General features: G+C 42.2%; 1 protein-coding gene across 4 annotated transcripts in view; it reads left to right on the top strand.

Moving 5' to 3' along the window:
• Nucleotides 1-19,904, top strand: part of Arl15 (ADP ribosylation factor like GTPase 15) — a 385,180-nt gene extending 365,276 nt beyond the window's left edge. For all 4 annotated transcript variants that reach the window (XM_059276704.1, XM_059276701.1, XM_059276702.1 and 1 more), the window contains one exon: nt 19,520-19,904. In XM_059276704.1, coding sequence (XP_059132687.1) covers nt 19,520-19,672 — 153 coding nt within the window. In that variant the 3' untranslated portion in view covers nt 19,673-19,904. The remainder of the gene's footprint in view (nt 1-19,519) is intronic.
• The last annotated feature ends 1,558 nt before the right edge of the window (nt 19,905-21,462 follow it).

The raw sequence follows: 21,462 nt of genomic DNA, 5'->3' as shown, positions 1-21,462 counted from the left end.
CGGACATGGCCCTTTGAATGATCTCCTCTAAATCTTCCTTCTTGCAAAAGGCAATCGACAGATGAGAGGGTGGGGGATATTACTTCTGTGTGAGGTCTGAAGTGCTGGTTCTACCGATGATGGGAAATTCCCTCCTGAGCACTGAATGCTGGTAAGCTGGAGTCTAGCTTTTCACTCGTGTAAGTGAAGAATCCTGAGGGGTACTTGATTGGCTGAAAGACCACCTGCCTTCCAGAAATGGGCACATTATTGTAATTTAAATGTTCCTTATTGGCCTAAAAATTAAATTCTCAAAATGTTTATACAAGATAAAAGCCTTTGTTTCTTAAGTAAGATGATTTGAAAGCGTCCACTGTTGTATGTGTAGATACCATTACAGAGAGTTATCAGCTATAGCTTTCCCATCAGAACAGCAAGCATCTATTGGATTTTCTGATGTGAGGTGACTAAATATTGTATATGTCTGCCAGTGTTCTTTTCTTTAATCCCCTTCCTGCTCCTTGGTATATTCAAAGGTATGTTTTTGCTTCAGTAAAGATGAAGTTCTAGAAAACTTCTAAGTTGTAAAAACCAGACAAGTTCATTAGTTTAGAGACTGAGTCCAGTAGCAAGACTGATAGCTCCTCTATACCTTTCTCAAAAGGCAATGACCACATCCCTTTTCCCTCAGTCCTCACTACCTAGGAAGTAGTCTGGTCTGTGGTGATACATCCTGTGGGTGTGTTAAGTGTGATGGAGTGGTCTGCTGCTAAAGGTGCAAAAGGCCAGCTTAGAAAATAAATGTATGAGTGTAACATCATGTTCGAATCTGGTAACACCTCAGCACTAGAAGTCTGAAGCAAGATGGGTAACTTTTTTTTTTAAGTCGCGGGGAGGCTGCTTTATATGGAAGAACTTCCATGGCAATGATATTTGAGACATTTCTAGGTGCTCTAAGAATGTCTCCAGAATACTGTGTGTAGACAACATTTTCCATGTTTGAGAGGTATCATTAGCCGAAATAGTAACGTTGTATTAAAGAAATACTGAGACAACCCCTGTCTATCCTTTTCTCCATGCCCATTCTCTCTGGTATTCTCCCACCCCTAAAAGACGCAGACACACACAGGAAGGTATACACAGAGCCATGCATACTTTCCACTGACTTAGTTCTTAAACCTGGAGACCAATCATTACACATACAGTTTGTGTTTCAGCAAATGGGCATTGCTGCAAGGGGTTTCTAAGGAAGGCTTCCGTATTCCCATTTTACAGATGTGGAAGTAGATGAACGTGGTGTGTAGGGACACAAAGAAAAGAATCCCGGGCATAGTGGTCACTGAGTGGTTAAGTACAAAGTAAGTCCCCTGCTGGGAAGCCGTAGCCTTGCTAGCCTCGCGTGTAAGTACAGTAACCTGGAACCTCACTGCCTCGTGACATCCAGTTGGTTAATCCCTTCTCTGTCAATCACTTCCGTGCGAGCTGAATAGACTATAACTTCACATTTCTGGAGACACATGGTCAAAGTAGCACTTTATATTCAGTGTGAAATTCTTCAAATGAAACCCAGCTGGCAGATGGGAAGGATTGGAGAGGGGGAATATTGGGTGTGCAAGGGATTCATGATTTTCCAAAGAGCTTTCTATGCTTTGTGCAGATATAGGAATATTTTTAAGCATCTATGATGCAGCACAAATGAGCTGCTTTGACTTGGGCTATGTGTCTGATTTGTGATGCTTCATAAAAACCACGAGACGCATAAGCAGCCCATTCCTTTGCCTTGCCTGCAGAGAAAATCTACTCGCTTAGACAACCGTGTTCAATTCTTTCATAAGTGCTAGTTAATAAGTTGTGTCTTTTGGTGCTTGAAATAATTCCTTGCCTTAATAACTTAATTTGTGGGAGTGCAAAGAGCTGGCTTAGCTCATGTCTGTCTCCACCTCTGGCAGAGCTCCTACCCAGGCCCTACCGCTTCGTCTTCCATGTCCTTGGCTTTCCTCAGGCGCCTAGGAAGTATCCCATGTCCCGATGACTGAAATCATCGGTCCTGTCATAACCAAGCAAACCCCCAGCCCAAAGCACGACGCTTTCTCTAACTGGTCTGTCTTGTCACCTGGCTCCCATCAGAAGGTCACCGAAGAGCAGTATGACGTGTTGCTACGTGTCAGTCATCTGTAGTGCTGTGTAAGAAGTCACACGCCAGTATTTCAGCAGCTGCAAGAGATTTCAGAGTTCGCAGATGTTTGATGCAAACGCTTGCACTGTGTTTAACCGCTAAGAGACGTGCAGCTTATGAGTGTTGTCGATCTGGAGTCAAATAAGAAAGAATGTGTTTCTCAAATACGGATTTTCCTCCTTTCATGCAAAAGAATAGATTATATACGGGCACCCAAAGTTTGTAAATCTGTTTCAAGAACTCTGAAACTCATAAAGGACTCCAGGTCCTTTATGCTAAACATGATAAAGACAAGGTACCCAATGACTCCTAGTCTAAAGATAGCATTTGTGAGCATATAGTATTATGTGCCACTCCCATGCATTAATGTATGTCACCTTCCTATTGACACCTACCCTGTACTTTAAGAAATTAGTACTAGGTACAAACTGTCTTTTTTTCTGATACTGGCATCTAACAGGCTTTATTTTCAAGCCATGTCTAGAATCATCACTTTGTAAATAGAAAAGTCAATATGAGAAGTTTTTAAAGAAATGTGGTAACTTCAAAGTAACATAAAGTACTATGTACTAAAAATCCTGTTACATAGAGAACTATAAATATGGAAGATGATGATGCAAGCCATTGGTTAAGAAAAGCACAGGGTAGTTTTCCTCACTGATGCATGTACTTTATAGTTCTCTTTCTGTTTCTGGGCCCAGAAAATAGGCAAAGGTTCTAGTTAGAAAACACTGTTTCAAGGTGCACACCTTTAATCCCAACACTCAGGACGCAGAGGCAGAGAAATTTCTGATTAAGGCCAGCCTGGTCTACAGAGCAAGTTCCAGAACAGCCAGGGCTACACAGAAAAACCCTGTTCCCCCCCTTCCCCCCCCCAAAAAAAAAGGAAAGAAAGGGAAAATACCATTTCAAATTCATTCAGAAATAATTAAACATTTACTAAAGCAATATCCATTTGTAAGATGTGTTTATAGACGTGAATGTTTCTAAGGAAACTGTCATGATGTGGGTATGTGTGAATGTGGGTTTGAGCATTTTAATTTCATTTATTTAGACTTTGCTTCCCTTCACCAGAAGATGTGAGGTGATAGACATGAGTATTGATTCTGACAGTGGACGTGTTTCGTATAGCACCCTGAACCTCAAACCACAGCGAGTGTTAATGACTTCCCCTCCAAGACAGCTTTTGATTCAGACATGATGAAAAGTGTGGTTGGCAATCTAGAGCTGTGAGTCCACAGCAGCCCACTGGCCTCATCTCAATGAATAGTTGACCAGTTAGTCAAATGTGGGTGCTGCTGGGCATGTGATTGCCTAGCATCAATCAGTAAAGCCCTGGGTTCCTTTCCCGGCACTGGAAAAACAGAAAAGAATTGATTAAAATTGAAGTTATTTTAACTATCTTTTTAAAAAAACTTAAACGTACAGATAACACTATTCTTTTCATACTGAGACAGATTTTTCTCGAATGATTGGCCACTAGTACGAGTTCTGTGTTCTGTTTCTAACACTGTATAGAGTGTGGCCATTCCTCTCTGATGTTCATTCAGCGGTCTGTTTCTTTAAAATAGAACCGTGAGATACAGGTACTTGAAGCCATCTTCCCTTCCAATCCTTATCAGTTTTGGAAAATGTCTAACTGAAATCTAATTCAAGAGCAGTTTGTTTTTAATGACTTTGCTTTATTAAGTTCTTTGAATACCTTCCATTTAATTTTTCATAGAAATGGGCATTATCTTTTCAAGTTCATATTTCATCTGTTGGCATCACATTAATTAAGCTACTTAATGATAAGAACAAATATGATTGCCATGAGAATTGTGAAGCAACTTAGGAGCAGACGTAGTAGAAAAACAGTCCACCAGTCATGAGCGTCTGCCATGATTTGCATGGCCTGTCAAAACCCATTGTGTGGGAGGCTTCAAGCATCATCTTGTACTGGGACAATGAAGTCTCAGCTAACCCTAGATGATTAAGAGGAGGCTAATCAACAGAGCCTTTATTCTAACTGTGTATTGTTTTTAAATTAGCCAAAGCTTTGTCCTTACCGGTGATGGCTTTGTGTTTCGCCGTCCCTCTCTTAGGTTAGTTATGTGGCAAATATCATTACTGACGTAATCCAGAAAATATCTACCAGTCCATCCCATTATATAAGACTTGTTCTAAGTCACTTCTCTTGTCCCTTAGCCAGAAGCAGGGACTGTGTAGGGTGAGTAGATGGGGGCAGTTTCCTTGCCACACGAGTTACGGCCTGGTTTGATGGATACAGACTTGGCCCTGCTGATACATGTTGGTTATTCGCTTTAAACAGAAGGGGGCAGAGGGTGGGAACTGTCGCCTGTACCGCTTGTTCCATGCTGTCTACCTGTCCAGCTTAGATCCTAAATCTCCTCACTTTCGGGAAGAGCCTGACACTTCTTGCCACTCAACCGAGAACTGAATCATTAACATGACCTGTGTTCTTTGAATTTTGAATTAAAGATCTTTCAGCCTTGGCATTGTTCATTTTGAAGGCTAGAGAGTTCTTTGTTGAGGGGAGGGGGTGATCTCCCTATGGAATGTGGAGCAGTAACATTGGTCTAGACACACTAGGGCCTTCTCCCCATATCCTTTCCCCCATTGTGGCAGCTAGTACCATCCCTAGCCATTGCTGGATGTCCCCTGAGAACTGTGATTGCCTCTCCTCTTCCCATGGTTGATAATTAGTGGCTTCGACTAATTGTGGGATGACGAGGACCCCAGGCCACACGAACAGTACTGTGGGAAATACAGTCTCTGGCTTTTGTACCTCCCTTTCTGGTGTTCTCTTTATGTTTGTGGTAATGATCTCCAGACTTGCCTTTCACAGGCTTGAGACTAAGTTCAACTGGTTCTATGTGGGGTTTCTGCTAAAATTCCTCCGGATGGATTACCACTTAGCTTTTCTTGCCTTGGGCTGCCTCTTTCCAAGCTCATATTTCTAAGTTTGCCAGGATATGAGGCTTTTGGCTGAATTGCCAACAGGGAAAGAAATTCTCTCCCCATTACTGAAAGCCTGGCACTTGGTTGCAAGATCATGTGTTCGCTGTCCCCTGTGGTCAGGTGTGGGGCCGAGAGGTGGGTAGGCTCTTCTCCCCCAACCCTGAGCTGCCATACCTTCCTATTTTACATTTCTTCCTCGTGTTTCCACCGTCACTCTGTGGCCAGATGACAGACCACTGACAGGAACATCCTTGGAATACTGCTGGAACTGGACAGAGACATTGGCTCCATCCACTGGCAACTGAACAACTCACTGCTTGCCATATTTGCCTGTCTCCCACTTAAGGCCCCCAAATCTGAATCGGCCCCAGCATCCGAATGTTGTCTTGTTAGGCCAGAGTGCTGCCATAGTGCCACAGGCCCACAGTGACCATGTTTATTTGGATTCCACAGGTTACTTGGACAGGTTATCACTGCTACTTTCTCATACCAGCACCTCAGTGGACACCTCATCCATTATGAAAATCAGATAAAGTTGAACATATAAACTAGTGTGTTGGGGTTTTTTTTTTTTTTTTGAGAATTTTTGTGTATGTAATCCTCTGTCACTGTTGATTAACTATGTTTATTACCTTATATTTTGTTGAGTTGGAGGTAGAATCCTTTGTGTTGGGGAGCTAGCAGTGGTTCGGTGAACTGCATTTTGGATAAGCAGAGAAAATAGACCCAACAGAATCGAAGCATATCCTCCGGGTTGTCTGATTGGAGATCAACTGGTTAATGTCTGTTTGTAGCATAGAGCCATATAATCAAGCAGGCGGAATATGAGCCAGAGCCAAAAATCTATTATAATACACAACAGACTTTTCAGAAAGTTCACAGTATGAAATAAGTTCAGGAATTGTCATTCACAGGTCAGCTAACCTCGAGTTACACAGAATGTTTCATAAAATAAGTCTTCGGGAGAACAAATGTGATGCTCTGTGTGTGACACATGGTGGCTTTGAAACACTAAGCTTCCTTCTCCTTCTTCTCTCGACACAAGCAAAGGTTATGTTGGGCAAGAAGTGCTTCCTGCAACACAGAGTATACACTCAGAATTGGAATGCCTCGGGAAAGCATCTGGCAATCCAATCAAAGCTTTCAGCACGGCAGAAGGGCCAGAATCTGTGTTGACCCATCTTAGTTACTGAGGCAGACACCACTGTCGGTAATTGATGAGTCGTTGTTCTTTTTCAAGTGCTCACCCCCCCCCAACTTCATAAAACGTAGAACTCATATCTTCAGCCTGCATTTTATAATACCAAGATAGCCAGCCAGCCAGCCATATCAATATGCACAGTTAATGGCTATTAAGTTTAAAAAAAAGAAAACTTAAAAGAATCAATTTCATGGTGACTGCATCTAGTTAGGCAAGTCATTTAAGCACCATTTTACTCGTGTGTAGCAGACCATTTTATAAGTTACTGATAGCTTTACAAGCCTGTGTTTCAGACAAGCTAATTGGTTGTCTCTGATATGTGTTTGGGTTTTTCACTCATTAACTCCCTTTCCTGTCTAGTACATATTTGACTAGCTCCCATACATATAGGTAAGACTCTTCAACGGCCACATTGTATGGCCAGGAAAAAGTTTTTCGGCGATAGGTTTCAGAGATCCTCACCATATCTGCTTCCATAAGAAAAGAGAAATTATAATCAAAAGGAGAAAGCATCACGTTTATAATATCCTAAAAGTGTTTGGTACCGAGAGTGAGTGCCCTTCTGCAAGGGTGAAGTGGGAGGATTCCAGGAAGGAGGGAGAGACGAGAAGAAAACGGTGTGGGGCTGAAGCACGGCTGCCTCTGTAATTAATGGTGTTATAGATGGCTATTGAAAGGCTGCCTGTACCTGCATGCAAAGACAAGCGCACTCCTGAGGCTCCCCTTTCTGTGTCTGTCAGTGTTTCCCATTCTCTGAGATAAGAATTAGATGCTTTGTTTGGACACAGATTAAAGGAACCGGCTCGAAACACAAGTGTCCTATTGGTTGCAGGTTTTTGGAGTGGTTTTCTTTTCCATGGGAGGTTGTTTACTTTTCTGTTTGCAAAACAACTTGCAGCTGCCTGTGGGCATGTGTGTAATAGAGTTTAAACCAATTAGACCTACAGTTTGGAAACTGTTTATGAGATCAGCCTTCTGTGTGAAACCTTGACCTGATTAATTAGAGCAGTAACTCCACTCTGATATTGTTTCCTTCTTTTACTGACATTTTAGTGTGGGGAGAACACGGCCCCTGTTCGCTGTCTTTGTCATGATAGTTCAGCTCTCGAAGTCCATTTTTAAAAGAAATAAACGAGTATCTGCTGTGGCCAGCAATATAGTAGGTACATTAGAGAGAACAAAACAATTTTTTTTCATTGTCTGTGTTCCCAAGGAACGAAGGTCCATTACATATGAAAAATTTAGAGAAAAATTATCCAAATTGGGGTTATCGTCTTTGAAAACGGAGTTTGCCGCATACTTGTGGAGATGTTTTATTCTACCAAGCCTGATACCTCTCTCATTAATTTATACAGGAGTGATTTATAATGCCTGGTGTAAGGAAAACAATGACTCATAGAACTGAAGAACTCACAGGTTATGGGCCTTGGGCCATGCGATCCAGAGCCTCTTAGGCAGCCAGACTTACTTTTCTGCACTTATTCTTCCTCCATGTACCAGCCCTGTGCTCAGACTTTGTATCTTAGCTTCATGCTGTTACGATAGCTAGATGCCCGCAGCTCCCAGAGCCTTTCTTCAGCATTCCCATTCTGCCACAGCTACCTACAAAGCAGACCTCACCTCGATGGCCTTGTGAACCTCAAAGCCCACGTGGTTTGTTCTACCAAGGTCTATTTCCATTTTGTGAACCACTGGATCATTTTTATCTTTTGAAACTTTACATTGGGCATCTTGGTCTTTGAGCCGCAAACTTCTTCGGGGACTCAAAATGTGGTGCCAGAAGTAAGCAGCTAACAATCCAGATTATGGAACTAGTTAAATAGATGTGGGGGAGAAAGAAGTAAGCCAGGGCCCCTGTCTTCAGCCTGTAAACTTATGACTCCTGTGCTGTGCGTGAAAAACAAATCAACATTTTGATTTTTGTACCTTATTGTGTGTCGTTAGCTCTAGTGAATGTAGAAATTACAAGCTGTGAGATATATGTGCTTAACTGGATTTTCTTTTTATACTTAATAAGAGATACAGTCTTGAAAAATAACATGAAAAGAATATAGAACTCCCTGTGCTCCAATCAGTCAACAAAGGAGATTAAAACAGTCACATGGGTATGTGATCCAAGAGAATAACCTTTAAAGTGAAAGTTGGAAGAGTCGGTTTTCTCCAAGAGTGTAGTCCCTGATAACTGGACCACACTCCAGTGGAAGGCCACAGATCAAAGAATATTTGGATAGCACAAACTGGCCCTGATTGAGAGAGCAAAAACTTGGGTGAGAAGGGAGAGGGAGGTCGTATCTGGGAAGGTAAAAATGATCAAAACAATTGGATAAAATTATCAGAGGACTAATTAAAATATAAAAAAAGTAAAAGTTCGCATAACCTTAGGAATCTTAAGAAAAAGTTCAATATAAAGTCAAAGCCAGTGGGAAGAAAAATGAGAGTGGAAGGAAATGAAACAGAAATTAGGAAAACAATAGAGAAAAGAAATAAAATAAAAAATGAATTCATTGAGAATATCCACAAAACTGACCAAAGTTTATCCAACTGACTAAGTAAAAAAGGAAGACTTAAATCAACAAGATGAGAGTTGAAAATGGAGCCATTGCCAACTGACCTAACAGGAATAAATGCAATTACTGGGGCATGGTGTGAAAACCGCTTGCCAGTGAATTAGGTAGCCCAGACTAGGTGTGCACATTCTGTGAGTTAGATAGCCCAGATTGGATGTATATATTATACCCTGTGAGTTAGATACCCCAGATTGGATGTATATATTATACCCTGTGAGTTAGATAGCCCAGATTAGATGTATATATTATACCCTGTGAGTTAGATAGCCCAGATTAGATATACCCATTCAAAGGATTATGAACAGCTTAAGTTAAAAGAAAATGGAAAAATCTGAATAGACCTTAACAAGTAAAGGCGTTGAATTAGTAATCAAAACATCGACCCACAAGAAAAGACCAGGACCAAATTCTACGAAGTATTTTTTAAATGAACAATCTTTCTCAAGGAATACTTTCCAACTCATTGTGTGAGGCCAGGATTACTATAATCTTAGAGCCAGACAAAAATATTATATAGAAAACAAACTACAGGCTGGTATCTCCTGTGACTGTAAATATAGGAATCCTCAACTAAGAGTTGGCAAGATAGCTCAGCTGGGGAAGGAATTTGCCACCAAGCCTGGCACCGAGTTGGATACCTAGGTCCTACATGGTAGAGAGAGCCAGCTCCCACAAGTTGTGCTCTGACCTTAGCATGGGTGCCATGGCAATACACACACACATTATGTAAATAAATAAGAATTTCCAATACTAACAAATGAACTCAGCAACATATATATATATATATATATATATATATATATATATATATATATATATAAATATAAAGAATATTTGTGCGACCAAGTTGATTTTATGTCAGGAATGCAAGTTTGTTCCAATATACAGGAATCAATACACAAGATACATATCCTTGCAAAAGATGTAGGAGTATTTGGCCACAGAGAGTGAACATATAACCTCAGAAATTCTACTCATTGAAAAGATAAAAGAGACATGAAAATGTATTTACACAAAAACTTGAACATGTTTCCTATCAACATCATTCACAATAGTCAAAAAGTAGAGCTAACCCCAATGTCCGTAAGCCGAGAGGATGAATGAAGTGAGAGCTATTCAAACACTTGAGTATAATTCAGCCATAAAAAGGAGACCGGGATTAATACACATTACAATGTGTGGACAAACCCTGAAAACTCCGAAAGAAGTCACTCACAAAGGGCCACACGTATGGTTTTCAGTGTGTGAAATGTTCAGAACATACAAAGCCTTAGTAGAAAAATCAAATTAGAAGCTCAGAGGAACTGGCTGAAGGAGGAGCTAAGACATGATTGCTAATAAGGAGTTTCTTTTCTAAGTGGAATATTCTAGAACTGGATGGTCATGATAGGTTCACGGCTCTGTAACTATATGGGAGAGAGAGACTGGATTGCACACTTTAGATGGGTGAAATTATCAAATTTTATATCAATAAACGAAAACAAAATTCCTATAAAGCCAAATGTAAAGATGTTTGCTAAAGAACTGTAGATTCAACCAAGCAATGAAGGAATTAGAATCCTCAGAGAAGAGGGGCTGGAGCAATGACTCAATGGTTAAGAGCACTGGCTGCTCTTCCAGAGGACCCTGGTTCAATTCCTAGCACCCACATGGCAGCTCACAACTGTCTGTAACTCCAGTTCCAGGGGACCCAACACACATACAGGCAAAATACCAATGCACATGAAATAAAAATAAATTAAAAAAAGAATATTCAGAGAAGGTGTCCACTTATGGAATTTAGAATATTCCAGAATTTAAGAGTCATTGAATAATTTGACAGAAGAAAAAAACTTTAAAACTTCTCAACTACTTAAGGATATTTTGATTGCTACACATTCTGGATGTTTTAAAAGGATATTAAATGTATTAAATTGATAAATGGAATTAGAAAATGTTACAGTAGTTAAATCCCTTAAAAATGAACCTAAAGATCCTTATAGGTACTCTGAATTTAAAAAGTTTATAAAGATCATAGTAAATTTTTAAGCTGACCACTAAATCTTCAGGAAAAAAAACTAGTCTTCAGACAGTATACATTTAGTAAATTATATATTCCTTTTAAAATTGCATAGTGGCAGTCACTACTCTCTATGTCCTAAGAGCCGTCCTTAAAGGACACCAAAGTTTTCAAGGTGACAGGTGGCGGACTATATGCCTGTTGGGGTATATTATTAGGGGACTTGGTAGAAAATTTCCCTATGCCCTGGCTAGCTCTTTTGGCCCTTAGGAACTCTACTCTCTACATTAAGAGCAACAGGCTGAACATAAAAAGGAATTAAAATATGACTATGCGTAGAGACAGCCAACCTGCCAGCTAGACTCCATTTCCCACATCTGACATCATAACTGGAGCCTTGGCCAGGTTGGGAAAGGCACATTGTCCATCTCAGTGAAGTGTGAGTCCAAGTGAGGAAGAAGTGGTCTAGCAGGAGAATGAGGTCAAACTGTCCCAGAAGCTTATTGCCTGGACCGCGCGCTCCTGTGCGTGCCGGTTGGAAAGAACACAAAGCAAAATGTTCTAAGCCAGAGCCTGGATAGTGAACATTCCAGGCTGTGTGACATGCTGTCTGTCTCTGTGGCAATTACCCAAATTTGTAGTTGTAGCATAAAAGCAACCATAGATAATATTTAAGTGAGTGAGCATGCCCTCTTCCAATAAAACTTTATTTATAAGTCATTCATGGTGCCTGGGTGTGGTAATAGTGATCCACAAAGGCTACTGTGACTGTACCCACCAATCTTAAATGGTTTTTCTAGCCTCTAAGGTCTCCTCTTGAAATTACAGGACTTCTGCCATGTTCTAAAAGATGATTGGGGTCGGGGCAGGTGTGGCGATGCACTAGACAGGCCAAGGCAAGTGGATCTCTGCAAGTTTGAGACCAGCTTGGTCTGTATAGTGAATTCTAGGCCAGCCAGAGCTACACAGTGAGACCCTGTCTCAAAAGGGGTGGTGTGTGGGCATTTATAGGCTGATCTTTTCCATCTGTGGGTAGAAGCAGGAGTTTCGGCAAAGGCTTGCAGGTTGGACTCCCTAGAGGTGGTATACTGGAAAGAGTGTAGAACAGTTGCAGATACAGGAATACTAAGTCTTCTCCCTAAAAGCCAGAAGCATCCTGCCTATCTTTGCCTCTTGGATGGTGATCTCATAAGCAGGTTTTTTTTAGAGAGGAGAATAAAATAAGCCCGTCAGGTGTATCAGAATTAGAAAATAGATGTAGCTTGTGCCATACTTACACATTAACAGATTAAACAAATCTAGGAATGTTTATCAGCTCCTAAATTCTGCCACCAAAGCAAATGAGATCATTGGGTTTGGCCATTCTGGGACATGCGAAGTTCCCTATGCAATGGGAAACTGGGTTTCTGTATAATTATTGTTCTAACGTATAGCATCCTGCATGCAACAGAGGTTACTGGCTTGGGAAGGAGACTTGCAATAAAGGCAAGGCTTAGTCACAGGTAATAACCTGAAGCCATTTGTCTGGCTTGTGATCATTCCAAGGTCAGGTAGCTGCACTGAACGTGAGCTTCCTTAAGAAGCTGTATCATAAACAAGTTACCCACAGTCCTCCTGAAACTGAGCATCCACCTTCCTGCATGCACTCACACAGTAACACGGATTCAGGGAAACATGAGTAGTCATTCTCTGCACCTGATTGGTTCTCAGTAAGAAGTAAGTGTCCATTCTCTGCACCTGATTGGTACTCAGTAAGAAGTAAGTGTCCATCCTCTGCAATATCTTTGGGAATGTTGCATAGTGATTTTGTTTGTATTATTTATTTCTGTCCTCAATGACATACTTAGTACATTTCTAAGGATTTCAGAATCCTAAAAGCAGTACGGTGAACAGAGGGCAGCTATGCATCCTTCTTTAAACAAGCTGCCAGCAATGCATTCAGAAGACTCTTAATGATGATCTACCACTATCTCCAGACCCGTCCTGGAGCCACTGCATGGGCACAGTTCTCTCTGACTTAGGTGAAGGTTACCAACTTAAGCCTGCCCCAGGGGCTCTCAGCATCAAGGCTGCAGAGCTCGATGGGCCCCCTTTGCAAGCACACAGACAAGGTAAAATTTACTCAGTGGGCAACAGTTTAACAGCTGAGTCTAAAAAGCCCCCCCCCCCAAAAAAAAAAGGACTGGTTAGTTGCACTTGAAGATTTGGGGGATGTAAGAATACTGCAAAGTGCTGATGGTTTCATGCATGACTTCAACAGTTTGCTGTCGTCATTCCCAGAGTTGCAAAGAGGAGACACACATGAGCTCTAGGTAGTCCTGGTGCCAGCAGACCCCAGCATATGACTCAGGAGCACATTTACAAGGATCACTAAAAAGGCTTTCCCTGTCATTACACCAGGTTTATCTGCTGGAGAGATGAAAGCAAGGGGCCAGCGTAGAGATGAGCGAACTCCTGTTGCTTCCTTAACAGTCATGGGAAAGGCCTGACAAAATTGCGGTCCGTGCAGGTCCTCGTGACGGCACAGAAATTGGAACAAAGAGATGAAAGTCATACATGCCCGCCTATCTCGGAAACCATTGTTAAAGGATGTGGGTGAAGCTCAGTGCTAGAGTACTTGCCGAACATATTCGAGACCCAGAGCCTGACTCCTGTTACCACATGAGAACAAAAAAAGAAATCTATGGGGACCAGTTCATGTATTTAAAATTATAGGAAAACGATAAGGGGTGTGATCAAGATCACTAACTCAGTTGCCCTCCAAGCTAGCTTGCCCTTCTATATACAAAGTCCCACAACTACGGCTTTTGGTTTTGTGTTTGTTTTTTGAGACAGGGCCTCACTATGGAGTCCATAAGTGAACCCAGAACACTCTATGTAGACTAACCTGCTCTCGAACTCACTGAGATCACCTGTGTCTGCCTCCCGAGTGATGGGATTAAAGGTGTGGCCCACCACACCAGGCTCGGGCTATAGTTCTTTTTCCCAGTCCTCACCCTGCCAACTGTATTGACAGCTGATGTACCACCCCTGTTGGTTTCCAGGAGCTGAAATTGTCATCCTGAACTTCCCAACAACCCCTGATCCCTTTTCTGGAGAATATGCCTTTATTTCTTAAGTCTTCTTAGTAGCCCCCTATCAGAATACTTATCAAATTATTTCCCATAATGTAAGAGCTAGTCTAAACAACCATATCACCTTTTATTTGAATCGCCCGTTTTTCTTGCTTTTGATTGAAGTATAGTCACAGAGCAGAGATGAATGGGAAGCCCTTTGGAAACTACACATCACTAACCAGTAACCAGTCCTTTATGATCACTGGAGAGCCCAGGACGGGAGCAGTCACCTGCAATCCTGCGATTCCAGAAGTGCTGAAAACAGTCCTCTAGCCGGGCTGTGGCCGCTCGTGCTTGTGAGTCTGTCTTGAAGTCTCACAAACTTCTGCTCTGCACCCTCAGTCACCACCACGCTGGCACAGGTGGCTGGTCACGGCCCCCCTCCACTGCCCTGGCACAATCACTACCATCGTGCGTGAGGGATGGCGGGTGCATGAATGAAGCTATAATAAGCCAGCCTAGAGGATCTGAATTATCCAAGTTCCATGGATTACTTCAGACCCCACTACTACACGCTGTCACAGCCATCCACAGACTTAAGAAGAGCCACTTAAAGTCTGCTGGTGTTTCACAAAGGAAGTGTGTGTGTGTGTGTGTGTGTGTGTGTGTGTGTGTGTGTGTGTGTGTGATGCTTCTAGATGTGGGGAAGAACAGGAGAAGCAAATGCTCAGCTTCCGTCAATGGCCCCCAGGCAGGTATGAAAGGCACCGCAGGGGCTAGGTAGGCAGTTCTCAACAGGCCACGGCCACCCGGGTGATGTTTTAGGCCTCAGAGGTGGGGCATAACATCTTTAACTTTAGCAGTTACCAACCGGGACTTGTAGCATTTAATTCTGTGGAGTGAGAGGTGACGTCGTATAATGCATGGCACGATCCCACGTGACTCGCCGCCACTCCCTGATGGTGTCTTTAATGTGTTACCACGCATTCATGTGGGCCAGAGCTCTCCTTATAAATATCCAAGCTCAGAACCTAAATCTATTTCACATAAAACACAAAGTAAACCCAACTCTAGTATCCCACCCCTGGCTTACCCAAGTCTATAAAAGAAAACTAGGTTGCCGCTGCGCATGTGCGCGCGCACACTGCTTCCATAGCTTACTAACAAAGACAGGAAGCAGATAGTTTATCACTGTCAATAAAAGGAAGTTTGCAGGTGTTAACAAAAGGCTAATGATTAGAGTTAGGAACTATGTATGCCTCCTAAAAATTTACTCACAGAAATTGGAAGTAAAGTATTTTAAAGGGAAGCGAGGGTAAGAACATCATCACAATTGCCTCTGTGACCCTGCAACCAGAGAAAGACTGTCTTAGGGTTTCACTACCTAAGGAGAGATAAAGGCCATGCCCGGCCCTGGGCAAGGGATGTGTGTGACGTCTGGAGGGTTTAGCAGCTGCTACGACCATTAGCGACAGCGGAGCTGCCCTGTCTTCCTTATAAAAAGACTGTGCGGTGGATTCAACGTGGGAGTGATGGAATTTAGTCATGCAGATCACTCACCACGTGCCAGGCGAGGAGGACGCCGATGACAGAGCTAAAAATCAGTTGGCTGCGTTCGGTGGCTTTGTTTTTCTATCTCTAGGGTGGACACATGGCTACTGACCAGTGGCCACTCTGCGACTCTCCCGAAAATAGCTAAGTGACTGCAGGTTGCCAGGCAGCTGCATTCTGATGTCACTCCCCCCAAATGCCATCTCCTCCTTCCAGCACCTTCCAAGTAACCATGACATGTACGCAGCAATAAAGTGTTTCAAAAGACTTAGGTTCATATTTAGAACGTGTCTCTTCATAAGAAAACAGCCTTGGAAAAAAAGGATACATCAGCAGCACCTTTTCACGTTCGAAAGGGAGCACAGATTCAAACACATCATTCCTACTAGTCAAACTTAACCACTGCTCTTTAAAGTGATTATCAACATAAAAATAAAAGCATTTGCTGATAGAAAGTCAGCGTGACTGTAATTTTTATTGTAATAATGCTGGGGAAGTAGAACCTGATGTCAGGTTAGTATAAGAAAACAAAAACTGGGAAAGCATTCAGAATGAGAGCAGTCAACCTTCATCCTGCTTGTTGTTACCCTGCAGAACTCTAGTTTAGAAACACGAAGCTCTGACAGGGAAAGGCTGTGTTCCGGCAGCAGAGAAACTGCCAGTACTCAGCATCTGGGGATTGAAATCTTGTTTTAAAAATGATTATTATAATTGTGTGGAATCCTTCGAATACCAGCTGGGAGACTGTGGCAGGGTTAGGTACCCACTTGGGTTACGGAGCTGAAAATCTCAAGTTACTCAACCATATTCGTCAGCTTAACACTGCCGGGTTCCTCTGCCTGATGACCACCCTGCCTTCGAAGCGTCCATTTCCTTGTTTAGGATTCAGGGAGACCCACCTTTAGACATCTTTATTCTCTTCCAAGTGTGCCTGCATGATAAGCAAGCTAGAACTCACAAGTTTTATGTCTGTCAGTAATGCACAATATGACCAGTTACTTGATGATCATTAAACCCAATGTTGTTTTCAAATTAGTAGGAATTCTGCTCTTAGGTTTATTCTGTGTGATTTTTGGTTTTGTTTTATTTTGATATTCTTTTTGAGACAAGTTCTTACTATGTAGGCCTGACTGGCCTGGAACTCACTATGGAGAACAGTCTGGCCTCAACTCAGATAAGCCTGCCTCAGATTTATGAGTGCTGGGATTAAAGGTGTGTACCACCATGCCCAGCTTGAGTCTGTGCAATTTTTAAATGAATTCCTAAGGAGAAATCTTGCTGATGAGATACATTTGCTTACTTACTTTTTTTTATTACTGAATTTTTCATGATCAGTGCTCTTTCCAACTATTATTATTATTATTATTATTATTATTATTATTATTATTACTTGATTTTTTTCAAGTTAGGGTTTCTCTTTGTAGCTTTGGCTGTCCTGGAACTCATTCTGTAGACCAGGCTAGCCTTGAGCTCAGAGATCTGCCTGCCTCTGCCTCTCAAGTGCTGGGATTAAAGGTGTGTGCCACCACCGCCCGGCTTCAATTAGTATTATTTAACTGCCCTTTTGAATGAAGTCTATGAAATGTCAATGGCACAGCTTACTTTGTGTACCAGAATTTGGATATTACCTGTTGATCATCATCTGATGGGAAGCATTATTCATCAAGTACCAGATGGCATTAGAAGCATGGCAGTCCCGATTCCTGGGATTGTTGGTAGAATCTAAAAATGGGAGAAGGTGGACAAACAGCTTGATTTACACCCTTTGTGGAAATCCTCTCCTAGCTGTGGCATTTGCTGTATTCCCTCCCTGTCTCTTCTGTAGCTCTTTAATCACCTGCTAACCAAGGGTTCTTCCTGTCAGCTCGCCCTCTGTGACCAGGATTAGCCTCTGGCATTGATGGTTATTACTCTTAGAGGCAAACCGTTTCCAATATCCAATAAAGAAAAGAAACTATGAGAATGGAATTGGGGTGAGAAGGTTCTTCTTTGGTTTGGTGTTTAGGGGTGTTGGGTTTTTGGGGTTTTTTTTTTGCTTATTTGTTTTTTAATTTTCACATATATCTGCATGTATGTCATATGCGTGTGCATGCTTACATGTGTGTGATACTGGTGAAGGGTCCAAGGCTGACATTGGCGGTCTCCCTCAGCCACTCTCTAGCTTATCTACTGAGGTAGGATCTTGCAGTTGAACCCAGAACTCACAGATTCAGCCAGACTAGCTAGCCAGCTTGCTCGAGGGGTCCGCTTTGTTAGTCTTCTGAGGGTGCTGGAATTGTAGCCCGCCACGCCCACTCAGCGTTTACATGGGCTCTGAGGACCCAAATCCTGGTCCTCACATGTCACAGCCAGCTCTTCACCTGCTTAGCCACCTCCTCCCCCACCCTCCAGTTTGTGTCTTAATAAGCAAGTAGCCTCTTTAGATCATTTGTGCGGCAATTGGGATGAAAAATTGTTCTGGCCTGTTTTCTCAGCCATCATTTTCTGATCTATGGATGAAATAAATTGTCCTTACTCTTCAGAATTCAAATCAAGATGGCCCTGCAGTTCTCATAGGCTTCTTTAAAAGAATGAAAAGGGCATTCATTGTCAATTTGAAACGTGTATAAGGGGACTTTTTGGGTATGTTTGTTCGTTTGTTTCTTGTTTGTTTGTTTGTTTGTTTGTTTGTTTGTTTGTTTGGAGATAGGATCTCACTATGTACCCCTGACTGGCCTAGAAGTCAACTCACAGAGTTCAGCCTACCTCTGCCTCCCAAGTGCCGAGATTAAAGGCCAGGGACACCATGATCAGCAGGACTTTGAGAGATATCCTTGAACTATAAAATCTTAGCATTTTTTTTTTTTTTTTGTTTCCAAATTAGTACAACATTTGGTATTTCTGAATCAGACATGCTGGTGTCCACCTATAATTCCAATACTTTGGGATCAGCGGCAGGAGGATTGGCCACACGTTTGAGGAGTTTGGAACAGTCAGGGCTACCTAGTGAGACCCTGTTTAAAAAAGCAAAAACAAACAACAAAGTAGTAAAAGATACATAACAACCGCAGAGCCTTTTGTGTTTTTGGGTCTATCTCCTTGCTCTGGTGAGCCGGTTTGGACAGGTTGGTTCTGCTGGTAGCAGTCTGGCCTTTGTGATAGCGGAATGAAACCCTGGGGAGTGGCATGCGGGTTTCAGAAAACCTTCCTTAGTGATAAGTCCAAAGTTTTACTTTGGCCTGCTGTGTGTGTGTGTGAATGCGTGAGGACCCGGAAGAATTCTTGACTTTATCCTAACCCTTGAGGCAAAGTGGGCAGTTCTGCACGCCCTGGCTGTGTGAAACTGATTCAGTCAAGGGCTGGCTCTTTCCCTCCCAGTGGTCAGGACGAGGACGGAAAAAGACTTGAGAGTCTCTATGCATATGTGTAAATCAGGTAGTTTATCTAGACTCATCTGGGCACCATTAAGCCCTTGTACCTTTGGCTCCTCGTCTTTCTTCTAGAAGGTCCTTTCCTAGCCCTCAGAAATGTCCACTAGAAATGTAAGGGAGTGAGAGAATAAGATCACCGACATTGGTTTCTTTCTGGATTGTCTCGTGTGGTTGATAGGACCCATACTTTGTCAGGGTCAGACGGCAAAGGTTACATGGCTCACAGGGGCTAGAGTAGGTGGAATCTTTTTTGGCTCTCATGTGCCGTTTCACAACACTGCCTGCCCTGGGGTACATGTAATTCTTTCTCCGACTTCGGAACAACGCCCCTGCCGTTGAGTGCAAAGTTGGAATGGGGGCGCACAAGCAGGTCACCCGCACCCAAAGAAAACCCTCCTGGGTCACAACATATAACCCTGTTAAAGCAACAGCTGTGGACAGAAAGTCTTAGGAACACCCAGACATGACTGTTCATATAAATTCCGCTGAATGCCCGCCAGTTCATCACTTATGAGTTTGGTAGGGGGGAAAAAAAAAGGTCCTGATGTAATTATTAACGTATCTCTCTTTCTCTCTCTCTCTCTCTCTCTCTCTCTCTCTCCTCTCTCTCTCTCTTCAGATCAAAAAATATTTTGAACTTGAACCACTTGCTCGTGGAAAACGCTGGATTCTGCAGCCCTGCTCGGTAGATGACATGGACGCACTGAAAGACAGCTTCTCTCAGCTCATAAACTTGTTAGAAGAAAAAGACCTTGAGGCGATGAGAATGTGAAATCTGACACACAAGATCCCCGAAAGCCTTGAACCCACCATGTTAGTTTCCCGTTCTGATTTCATGTTGGTGTCAAGACTGTCATGGCTGCAGTATATATTCTCCTCTAGCTATTTCAGACTTTCATCTCTCTGTTAAAGTGAATTAGCGTCGGCATTAACGTCCAGTACACACTACTGAAAGAGAACGTATTCTCTGTTTACCACTAATAATCTTCATGGCATGTCTCTTCCTTCTGTTGGTCTGACTCTCTTCTATACATTGTGCTAAAGTGGATGGAGCTCACAGCTCATGGGAATGAAACCCCTTCTGAAGAAAGAAAGACTCACATGTCTTCACTAATTCTCCCTGGGCTTGAGATGGGAGGATTGTAACTGACTCCACATGATGTATATGCCATTTCCATTTCCATGATCTCTTAGGGGGTTGAGTTTTTTACATTTTATTTTATCTTGTCTGTCCTTCATATTAGTGTGTGTGTGTGTGTGTGTGTGTGTGTGTGTGTTGACTTTGTAGGCTGTGAGTGAATGATGACCACCTGGAGCTTCACCCAATCATCAACCTGGCTCTGCAGGACCTAGAAAGCAGATGTGCACTGATTGTGTGATTCTGCCTGCAGCCATGTTCCCTCCCTTAGGAGGAGGGCATCCTAGTTGAGAGAGTCGGAGCAAATTTAGACAAGTACAGGCATCACTGATTCCCATTTGATCAAGTCCGCAAATATTTCTTAATGGAGTCATTAGTCTGCAAAAAACCAAGCTGCGACATAAGCGTTTGCTTTTTCTAAAAAATCAGAAATGTTTGAATGAAATCAAGAAAATGACTTTTCAAATAATAAACCTAACAGCCAAAGTTTAATTCACGGTTAGGATTGAAGCTGGCATGGATTGGCTCAAACTCAAAGACGAATTTTATTATCTGCTCATCAAGTGCTGGTGTTGCTGAGGGGCCCTGCTCAGACCTCCACTTAGTAGTTAAAGGCCTGTCAGTATTGCTATTATAAACCTCTATTTTCAGGGGTGTCAATGTGCCCTTAGAGTGTGCTGGGCTACAGCAAATACATCGGGGGCCTAGACTCAGTCTTTGGGACTAGTTTTTCCACTTAATTTAAAGGATAAAATTGCACAGAACAATGTACAGTTTTAGTAAGATTTAACACCTTTGACCTTTTCTAAATCAGGAATAATCTATGAATATTGAGGTTCATGGATGAAATATTTATTGGCACATCTTGCAAACTTCTGACTACTTATTAAGTATATACTAAGTGGCCAAATGATAGAAAACTGCTCCCTACATCCAAGCAATAAAAAGGTGTCTGTCATTTTTAGGTAGTATAGACTGATAGCCTAGACACCACAGACTCAAGGCCGCATTTATCACAGGGTGACGGAAAACCTGTGACTCTCTAGAGGATAGTCTTCAAACCCCTCACAGTGCTCAGATGTAGCATTTGAGATTTCATCTTGTAAATGAATTTTAATAAAACAGTCCCACACTTCTTTAAGCCTTTATATATATATATGGCATAGACCAGAGAAGGATCCATGATGACTCATTTTATCTAAAGTATCCCTGAATATTTTCGACACCGTGTGATGATCCACGAGCAGCACAAACCTTCAATTCCGATGACCAGTTACACAATTCCTGTTTTTGTTTTGTCCTCTCTTGCTCATCTTCCGTGAAAATAGATAATAAATAAATAAATGATTTTTTTTTCCAGGCTTCGCTCTGCCTGCAAGTTCATTAAATGTAGAATGTTGTCTTTTGGAAGACACTGTGGCTGT

Source organism: Peromyscus eremicus, chromosome 11 (genome assembly GCF_949786415.1).
Source record: "Peromyscus eremicus chromosome 11, PerEre_H2_v1, whole genome shotgun sequence".
Lineage (NCBI taxonomy): Eukaryota > Metazoa > Chordata > Mammalia > Rodentia > Cricetidae > Peromyscus > Peromyscus eremicus.
This window is presented reverse-complemented; position numbering and strand designations above follow the sequence as displayed.